This window comes from Eurypyga helias, unplaced genomic scaffold, assembly GCF_000690775.1.
Source record: "Eurypyga helias isolate BGI_N326 unplaced genomic scaffold, ASM69077v1 scaffold42830, whole genome shotgun sequence".
Taxonomy (NCBI): Eukaryota; Metazoa; Chordata; class Aves; order Eurypygiformes; family Eurypygidae; genus Eurypyga; species Eurypyga helias.
Window position 1 is genome coordinate 2,153 of NW_010225789.1, and position 10,502 is coordinate 12,654.

Consider the following 10,502-nt stretch of genomic DNA (forward strand, 5'->3'; position numbering starts at 1 on the left):
GTATCTGGTGCAGAATCCTGTCGTGACTTCAGCGCTTCAGATAATATGCATTTTACTCCAGGAAAAAAAAAAAAAGTGGTGGTTTGGGCTTTTTTAAGTCAAAGATGAATATAGCATACACTATTAATAAGCATTTGCTTGCCCTGGATTTAACATGCATGAAAAAGCGTAGCGCTTGAGGATTGAAGAAGTAAACTGGGAAGTAATGAACCTAATTAAGATCAAAGGAGGAATGGAAAAGTATTTTTTAAATGTTCTGTACGGCATGTCTAAGTAGCATGATTCATGAAGCTGTTGAAATGGAGCCCTGAGTAACGCGTTAACAACTCTGTTTGTCACAGATGGACCGGTCGTCTCCAACCTACATGCTTGCCAACTTAACCCCCTTGCATTCCGAGCAGCTCCTGCAAGGCTTGAACCTCCTTCGCCAGCACCGCGAGCTCTGTGACATTATCCTCAGAGTCGGCGATGTCAAGATCCATGCTCACAAAGTGGTGCTTGCCAGCATCAGCCCCTACTTCAAAGCCATGTTCACCGGGAACCTTTCCGAGAAGGAAAACTCGGAGGTGGAGTTCCAGTGCATTGACGAGGCAGCGCTGCAGGCCATCGTGGAGTACGCCTACACCGGCACGGTGTTTATCTCGCAGGACACCGTAGAGTCGCTTCTTCCGGCCGCCAATCTTCTCCAGGTCAAGCTGGTCGTGAAGGAGTGTTGTGCGTTCCTCGAAAGCCAGCTTGATCCTGGCAATTGCATCGGGATTTCTCGCTTTGCGGAGACCTATGGCTGCCACGACCTCTACCTGGCTGCGAGCAAGTACATTTGCCAGAACTTTGAGGACGTTTGTCAGACGGAAGAGTTCTTTGAGCTTACGCATTCCGAACTGGATGAAATTGTCTCCAACGACTGCTTGAATGTCGTGACGGAAGAAACCGTTTTTTACGCGCTGGAGTCCTGGATCAAGTACGATGTGCAGGAGCGACAGAAGTACCTGGCGCAGCTGCTGCACTGCGTTCGGTTGCCGCTGCTGAGCGTGAAGTTTCTTACGAGGCTGTACGAAGCGAACCATCTCATTCGGGATGACCATACCTGTAAACACCTGCTAAACGAGGCCCTGAAGTACCACTTCATGCCTGAACACAGACTTTCCCACCAGACCATGTTGATGACGCGACCTCGCTGTGCCCCGAAGGTTCTCTGTGCTGTGGGAGGAAAGGCTGGATTGTTTGCCTGTTTGGAAAGGTAGGTGGTCGTGGGGGTGTTGCAGCACAATCACTGCAGAGCCGTGGTTTGCAGGACTGCAGGCAGTTTTCCTTCATAAGAGGTCTCAGGCCTTTGGAACAAGGGAGTTCAATATTGATTTCATGAGTGATCTTTGCTGTTCCCGATAACTCACAAGTCCTTGGAATTAAAATAGATGTAATCAGGAGCGGCGAGGTAATGCTTAGCAATGTCACGTTCCTGATCTTAACGTAATCGTGGCTTCAGCCTCTGCTGCTGAGCAGGTGTCGGTCCATGTGCTGGCAGGAGCAGGTCGCTGCCCGTCTTTCCTGAACCAGCTTTCGAAAGGAACCCCCTCTTCAGTTCCTGGAGCAGTTTGTTACTTCCCTGAGGCTAATTGTGTGAGCAAAAGGAATGCAGCAGGGAGGAAACCAGCTCTGTGCCCCGGACGGGTGGGGTGGGTTTACTCTAGCGTCCTGTGAACGTTTCCAGAAACGGTAGTTAGGCTTGGTGGGGGCCGGTGAGTGTGCGGATGCTTACACACACACCTGCAGTGCTTTGGTGTCGAACGCGCCCGTATCGGGTCAGGAAGCGCTTAGTGTTGAGGCAGACTGCCCGAGCTGGTTCGACAGCTGAATTGGGGGAGAGTGCTTTACCCCAAGAGTTCCCTTCCTGGGACAGTTCCATGGTTGCACACACACACACGCTCACTTAAAAACCTGGGGAGATCTGCACGTTCGTTTTCCCTGCCCTTAGAGATGTCTTCAAAGTTCGCTTTAACATTCCCAATAATAGGGATCCATGGCAAGCTAGGTGTTGGGACTGGAAATTGTTGGGGTTATAGATGGAAGTAGAGGGGGCTTTGTGTTTAATAAAAATGTGTTTGGGTGAAGTAGTGCTCTGATCCCCCTCAGCTCTGCTTCTTTGACAGCTTCTTCAACCATTGTGACAATATTACACACCAATGTAGTTCGGATTATCTTGATTTAAACCAAAAATGCTCCCTACTGCTATTAACCATGTATTAATGCATACCAACATTTCCTTTTCCTTATTGTTTAATTCACGTTAGTCTTTCCTAAACTGTTGTTTCAATTCATACTTAAGTTTAAACAATTGCTCTTGACATACAAAAAATAAGTCATCGATGAATTAAATAATTCCCAATACAATTAGAATTGTGAAGTGGAGAATCTTAATTCCACTATTCTCGTTCTACTCTTCCTTTCTACTTGCAGGAAGGCTGGTTTTTCACTGCTTTGTAATAACAAAATTACTTAGCATGTGTGTAGTACTGCTCTTGTCTGACTGGGCTGCTGCTGTCCAGAGCCAGGCTGGTGTTTCAGCAGCCCCCACCGCTGGGTTCTTAGCAGTGGCTGTCAGCTCTCCAGTGGCTTTATTTTCCTTATGTTTTCTGGGCAGATCATATTTCCTGTGTACTAGATACACTTTTAAATCATTTAAGTAATTTATTAAGTAAACGATCTAGGTGGATTGACTAGACTTTACACGTGACAGGGTAGAGCCACTGTGTTCTAACACTAAGTATAATTTAAAAGAAAATGCAAATAAACAATATTTTGAAAACAGATTTTTCAGATTGGTTTGTTCTACTTTGACATTTTATTTAAATTATAGGGTGCATCTAAAATTTGTATTTACAAAATGACAAACTACTTCCTAACCGTGTGTTTGTACATATATATCGGCATGTGGGTGGGGAGCACTGGGACAGGCTGCCCAGAGAAGCTGTGGATGCCCCATCCCTGGGAGTGTCCAAGGCCAGGCTGGATGAGGCTTGGAGTAACCTGGTCTGGTGGAAGGTGTCCCTGCCCATGGCAGGGGGGTTGGAACTAGATGATCTTTAAGGTCCCTTCCAACCCAAACCGGTCTATGGTTCTGTGCTTCCCCCTCTCTAATTCTCCTTTTCTATCCCTCCTATCTCTGTGACTGGGCTGACGTTTCCCCCTCCCCAGTTTACCCTTAGCCCTCTGCTTTATATTTTTAGCTTACCCCCATTACAACCTACCTCCAAAAGCTGCGGTGGCATCTGCGCCGCCCTGTCTTCCCTGGCATTATCCGCGATGTGTTTGCGCTTCACAGAGCTTCGGAAAGCTGAGTTTGCTCACATCATCTTTGTCCTTCTGTTGCAGTGTTGAGATGTATTTTCCCCAGAACGACTCCTGGATTGGCCTGGCACCTCTTAGCATTCCCCGCTATGAATTTGGAATATGTGTCCTAGACCAGAAAATCTACGTTGTGGGAGGAATTGCAACCCATGTGTGTCAAGGCATCAGTTACCGAAAGCATGAGAATTCGGTGGAGTGCTGGGACCCCGATACGAACACCTGGACATCTCTTGAAAGGATGTTTGAGAGCCGCAGCACGCTGGGAGTGGCGGTGCTGGCTGGAGAGCTCTACGCCTTGGGTGGCTACGACGGGCAGTCGTACTTACGGACTGTGGAGAAATACATTCCGAAGGTGAAGGAGTGGCAGCTAGTGGCCCCCATGAACAAAACAAGAAGCTGTTTCGCAGCAGCTGTCTTGGACGGAATGATCTATGCCATTGGGGGCTACGGGCCGGCCCACATGAACAGGTACGTGCTTCCGATGCGCTTCCAGCTCAGTGGCGTAAGCTGGAAACCGGCAAAGCTCGCTGCTCAGCTTGTGTTCGGCAGCCAGTTAAAAGTTATTGTAGGCTAGGCTGGCAATCCACAGGGGGCCTCATTAATCCTTGTTCTGCAGTATCAGTCTGATAATTCAGCTGGGAAATCTTTATTTTAAGTTACCTTCAGGTGTTCCAGCTCAGAGCTGGTTTGTTTGGGGGTTTTGGTTGTCCCTTTTTAAATCCCCAAGAAAGGAAAATGCTAAAACCGGACATACATGCATATTGCTAAGCAAGATGGGGCAAGACACCTGACCTTGCAGACACCCAGGCTGGTTATCTCAGCAGATCAGCATTGTCTGGGCTTGTTTGATCAGGCCCTGTCGTAGTATACTTGTGTCCATGTCGCAGTGCTGCAGCCCAGTCAACGAGTGCTCAGGAGAGGCTTGCACCATGCTGTGCTGGTGCTGTGGGAATCCTTGTACTCAAGCCAGCAGAAAATTAGGACGGGTGTTCATGTTAACGTTGAAAACAGATTGGGAATGAACAGGATTTTTCACATACACCACAGCTGGAATCTTACCGTGGTCATGTCATGTATCACAGACTGGTTTGGGTTGGAAGGGATCTTAAAGCCTACCCAGTGCCACCCCCTGCCATGGGCAGGGACACCTTCCATAGCCCAGGGTGCTCCAAGCCTCATCCAGCCTGGCCTTGGACACTCCCAGGGATGGGGCATCCACAGCTTCTCTGGGAACCTGTCCCAGTGCTCCCACCCTCTCCAGGAGGAAGGGTCTTCATGATAAAGCTCAGGATGACGGTTACTGGTCTGGCTCCTGGGTGGAAGTGGGCTCGGTTCAGACCGTGCGTTGGCAAGGAGGGTTCCTGGTGCCAGCACGCTCTTTAGTTCTCCTCCTCCAGGTCACTCCATATGGATGAACAGGACATTTGGTTACACAGAGAAATCATTTGTACTCTCTGTTCTGCATTAAAAAGGGAACAAATCAGCCGTACATCCCTCTGAGAAGCAAACCAATAAACTAGGGTCTGAATAGGTGAATAAAGAATGAAAATTAAAATCTTGTTGGTCGGGAGGGACACGCTGGTGGTTTGACAGTGTATATAACACTACAGCACTAGTCATGAACTGTGCTTACTTCCTTTACTTCATACGTTTTTACACAGAATAGTTTATAGAATCTCAGAATCTTTAGGTTGGAAAAGACCTTTAAAATCATCAAGTCCAACCATTCGAAGCAAAGGATTCGTTTCCAGATAGCAAAGTGTAGCTAAGTAGTTTTCTTTTGGAAAATGCAAATGATTTTTTAAATTACTGAAATACAGAACAGCAATAGCCGAAACTGTTCGGTACGGCTGTGACAGTATTTTACGGAGTTTAACGTGATGTTATTCTCATTTCTTATATTTTAAGTTATGAACTGTAAGAGCAGTTGAAATACTTAATAGACAAGCAGGCCATCTCTACAAGTTTCCTATTGACTAGGGTTTCTTCACATGGGAATTTGACCTGGAACAGTGAAGCTGCGCAGTTGTCCTGTGTGGTCACTCAGCCCCAAACTTTGTGCACGCAGAACTGTTGGCTTTAGTAGCAGGTTAAGCAAAGCCTGGTCAGGAGCAGAGCAGGCGTTGCTGGGGGCCTCCGGGATGCTCACTCCGCTGCAGACTTGGGGCACGGGCCGTAAGGGAAGGAAGCTAATCCAGCCCTTGCTCTTGACAGAAGTGGTTCCCAAAAGCTGAGTGTGCACTCGGGCCTTTTATAAGTAAACTCAGTGATCTCCTTTCAGGAAATTAAGACTTGGCACTGGAGCAATAGGAAATGCCTTTATCAAGCTGGTACCCGTAAAGGGAAAGCTCTTAACTAGAGTCAGATTCAGTAGCCTCACTCCTTGTGCCACGTTTTCTCCCTTCCTCAGTCAGAAGGGAATCATCAGCAGCTCCTGTAGGGTTATTAGAATCTGGTGTTTCATTATTTGCCTTTTTTAATTTAATTTACTTTTTATTGCATAGTTTTGGTTTTGTTCATTATTCAGGGGTGCAAGGACTATGCCCTGCCATACAGTCACCAGGCTCTTACAGCGCTGGCGTTAAGAGAAAGCCGACTGCTCTGTAATTCAGCACCTTTTCTCCAACTCTCTAGTGCTTCTGATTTTTCTCCTCCCCTCTTTTCTCTGCCCTTGTGCTGTTGGAGCTACACTGCGGACAGGGGCTGGCCGTGTGCCATGAGTGTGCTCATGACTGACCATCTGTACAGCTCCAGTGAGTAACAAAAAGATGATGATGCTTCATTTCCAGTCCAGCCTGAAGGCCTCTTCTGTCCTTAGTGTTCTGATCAGCGACTTCTCTGTTGCTTGCTCCCGAGGGATATGCTCTCCGTGGTTTTTTTCCTCTCTCTTGTTTTCAGGCAAGCCTCAAGGAAGTGTTTGATCTGATGTGTTACTCAAGGAGACACTTCAGATCTGCGTGGTGCTCGGTGTTTCAGGAGTTGCTCTTTGCTAATGACTAGCAGCAGTCACCCCTGAAAGCGCTTTCCGTTCTGCAGCCGGCTTTGACAACTCTCGCTTTGTTTCAGTCTGTCCCCTGGAGAGCCCGGGGATGGCGGGGAAGCGGCTGTGCCGCCGTCGCTGCGTCAGGGTGAAACACTTAAAACCGCTTTTCGGCAACGCTCTGAGAACCTCCCGCTGCTGCGTGTTGTCGAAGGACGCCGGGACGTGACTGATGCTTGGGAGGTGACAACGCTGGCTGTCGTGTCTCGTGCCCTACCCGTGTGTTGGGCGAAGCGAGCACGCCGCAGGATTTGCCGTCAGCCCCAGCGCTTTGGGTCGCGTTGTTCCCCTGGGGGACTGTTGGTTGGCAGAACTAGCTGTACCCCTGGCAAATGCGGATTTCTTGTGGAGTGAAGTTCAGGTGTCACGAAAACCCCAGCCTCACGAGTTGTTTGTTTGTGTTTGCAGCGTGGAGCGTTACGATCCAAGTAAAAACTCGTGGGAGACGGTCGCTTCAATGGCTGATAAACGAATAAACTTTGGTGTCGGTGTCATGCTGGGCTTCATTTTTGTCGTAGGCGGACACAATGGTGTGTCTCACTTATCGAGCATTGAGAGATACGATCCTCACCAAAATCAGTGGACTGTGTGTCGACCCATGAAGGAACCCAGGACAGGTAGGGACGTGCAGGACTCGGCAGTTAACTCGATGTCCCTTCGGAGACGAGCTGGTGTTTGCCCTGACAGAAGCTGTGGTAGAGGTGCAGCCCCTTGGCTGCAGAGCGTTGTGCTTCACCTGCCACTTGGCCCAAAGATGGCTTAATCGGCTCTCTGAAAGAATGAGTATTTATTCCTCTGATTTTAATTACAGTCCAGCTCATTAATACTGAGCTGTAACAAAAATAATACAAAGTAATACTTCTACTTTGTCTATTTTTTCATTTATTTAGAGCCAATTTCAGCAGTTCTGTGGCTACTGCTCTATTGTATTTTATTTTACGTTGCCGCTCAGTAGCGCATCCTCTCTCCTGTCTCCGGGAGAAGGAGTACTGGGCCAGAAGAGTACCGTCCTGTCATAGGAAAGGGCACGAGGAGACTCAGAGCAGCGTAAGCCCTGAACAGAGATCGACTTCTATTTACACCCCTGTTCCTTATAGGCAGCCCGAGGAGGGAGAGGCTGTGGGAACTTCTCTGTTCAGCCTTCAGGTGGTGGTGGGGGGTGTTCCAGTAAGGCATAAAATAACTACATGCTTCCAGACTTGGGGATTGTGCAACTTATTTTTGTTTCTCTCCATCAGGAGTCGGTGCTGCTGTCATCGAGAACTACCTGTATGTAGTGGGAGGTCATTCAGGGTCGTCCTATCTGAACACGGTGCAGAGGTACGACCCCATCTCCGACACCTGGCTGGACTCTGCTGGGATGATGTACTGTCGCTGCAACTTTGGCTTGACCGCCCTTTGAACAGCGGGACTTCGCAGGCCTGATGCAAAGACGGAGCTTGACCCGCTTGAAGATAAACCCTGCTGCCAGAGACCGTAAGCTGCGGCAAGTCGGAAGGTCGGAGGCGTGTGGTGGAGCTGGGATTGAAGCGAGGGAGGATTTGTTTTCTTCCAGCAACTGGCCTTTTAGTGGCACGGGCCGAAGGAATGGAAGCGGATCACCAGCTGGGTTTAGATAGCGTCCCGTTGATGGCAGTGAATTTCAGAGAGTACTGTACATGCCTGGGATACGGTTAGAAAACTTACTGTACATCTAACCCTTTCACTTTCTAGAGCTCTTGTCTCTTCCTCCTGCCTACTATGACTCACGAAGTTTACCACGCGCGGGGCGAGAGGTGTGTGTGTGTGTCGTGTGACTGGCCAGTGTGCTGGTAGCTGCCTGGTTGCCTCTTCAGAGTAAGGAAACGCCAGTGCTTCGTCATTTTTTGTATGAACAGTAACTAAAGGGCTGCCTTGTTTCTGTATCTCAAGGTTTGTAAATAATAAATGCCATAGTACGTTGCCTGTACGCTCTCCTTGTTACCCGCTCACCAGTCGAGGGGCTGGGATGGTACTCAGCCACTGCTTAAATTCCCAAGGCAAATTTACCATCTCTTAAGGAAATTTCTGGATCTGCTGAAGAGAAATCCCATTTTGAACTTTCCCTTATATCTTCTTTCTGTGGATAAATGAGCGCTGGGTTAAGTGACTTCGTCTTGGCAGTCTGCGGGGTGGTTTCGGGTGTGGCGCAAGGGAAAGCGACAGCAGTCGCGCGTCGGAAGATGCCACAGCAGCTTCGCAGCACCATCTCAAGGCTCAGAGTCCCTCCCATCCTTCTCCCAAGCGCGCTTGTCTCCGTGCTCATACCACTTCCTTTTTGTAAAGGAGCGTAGGGTTGCTGTCTCGGAGCGTTCGGATACGAAAATGGTGCTAAGAGCGGGACGCGGCGGTGGGGCTGTTAGGGATTTCAGGGCAGTGTGCCTAAAGCGTGCTTGTCTGGGTTGGCCTGGTGGGTTTGCCTCCTGTTTGCTTGAGCCATCCGTGCCTCTGAAAACTGTCAGGATAAGTTACCGAACGAGCCCGGCGTTTGTTACGGTCGGTGTTTCAGGTCTGGGATGATCGTTGCTATCCTCACAAAGGGATGAATAGGGAGTGACCAGCGAGTCCTGCCGGGGGTTCTTCAGACAGCCTTGCCTTCAACCCCGGGTGCAGCCAGCGCCCAGCTCGGGGCGTAGGGGCTCATCCCGGGGCATCTCCTGCCCGACCGAGTGCTGGAGGTGGGCTCCTGCGACAGCCAGGGTTTCCAGGGAGAACTTTGATCGCCCTGAACGTAGTGAAAACTGGGGTGGGTGCATAGGAAGGGATGCTGTGGGTTGTAACCCTTATTTAAAATAGACGACAACATGAGTATTAGCTAACTTAGAATGTTCTGGTTTCTCTTCTAACTAGGACCCATGCTTATCCTGAGTTTCTGTTTCCATGTCTGTGTGTGTATTGCTCGGCCTGGTACTGAAGAATTTTTCTGCCTCTTGAGTTCTTTTCCCCTTGTTTTAACATGTTAAATTAATGTTCCCTTCCCCTCGTTTTATCAATCCCATATAGTATTATTTTTGAAGGTGCAATAATATTTGAAATACTTGCTTTAAAAGCCATTTCTTTACAAGTCTGCAGAGTGGGGGGTGGGTACTTGAGTTATCAGAGTTCCTGCAAAGCTAATTGCAGCCAGGCAAACAGTGCTGTTCCTTGTTCTTCCATATGCTATCGCTCAGATTTTAAACTGTCAAGGAGAGGAGGGTGTTTTCACCATAAACCATCAGTCACAGATAAGAGGGGTTTGCACAGATTATAAGATCCTGCATGTACTCTTCAAATTTGGTAGAATTAAGCAGGACTTTAGAAACAAAATTCACAATTTCAGTGTTTTCAGTGAAGTTTTTGACCTGCTAAGGATTCTAGTTATTTAGCAATAATAGTGTGATTTGGTGATCCTGGTGAATCTGCTGATGGGACACAAGTAGCTGCACGGTGTGTGTGGGGAGGAGAAGGAGGGGGAGCAGGTTTGGGGAGTAGGGGAGATGTTTCAGCCTGTTGTGCAGATTGCCTTCCCTTCAGGTACGTGCACAAGCCGCATGTTTCCACGTGCTGTTGTACTTTGCAGTCTGGTTCGGAGATGCCACTGCTGATCAGAGTTTCCCAATATACACCGGAGACAAAGATGATTAACAAAGTAAGATCAATAAACCCCAAAATTCCGTACTTGAGAGAAGCTACGCTTGTATTGATAGGCGGCTTTCCACGCAGTTTGGCATAAACCGTCCCCTTTGGGGTCTAACCACGGTTGGATTCCATGAATGGAGATGCTCGTGGGCATGTTCTGACGGGAAGTGTTAGCCAGCACTGTTTTCAGCTAGTACGAAGTGGTGTGGGATGTAGACATCGTTTTGACTTCATCAGAACAAAAAATCTGCAGGTCAGGGTGGTGTCGACGGTTACTCCCTGCTCCTGTAGACATCTTTCACTTACCCAGCTTACAACTGCAGGAGCCTTTGCCCTCTCGGCCCTGGCAGCGGCAGTGTTAAAGCAGGTCGCAGCAATCCTGGATTTAAGACAGCAGCGTAAACCATTTGTTAGTGTGCAGGCTTGGTGTGAAGACTGGGGAGAACACGGAATGAGCTCTGCTGCTGTTCTTGGGTGA

At 48.7% G+C, this 10,502-nt stretch overlaps 1 protein-coding gene across 1 annotated transcript; it reads left to right on the top strand.

Annotated features, from left to right (window-relative positions):
• Nucleotides 1-341: 341 nt before the first annotated feature.
• Nucleotides 342-7,894, top strand: KLHL28 (kelch-like family member 28). The gene is made up of 4 exons (XM_010150602.1): nucleotides 342-1,240; nucleotides 3,373-3,816; nucleotides 6,797-7,005; nucleotides 7,627-7,894. The coding sequence occupies exons 1-4, from the start codon at nucleotides 342-344 to the stop codon at nucleotides 7,788-7,790; spliced, it is 1,716 nt and encodes a 571-aa protein (XP_010148904.1). The 3' UTR covers nucleotides 7,791-7,894.
• The last annotated feature ends 2,608 nt before the right edge of the window (nucleotides 7,895-10,502 follow it).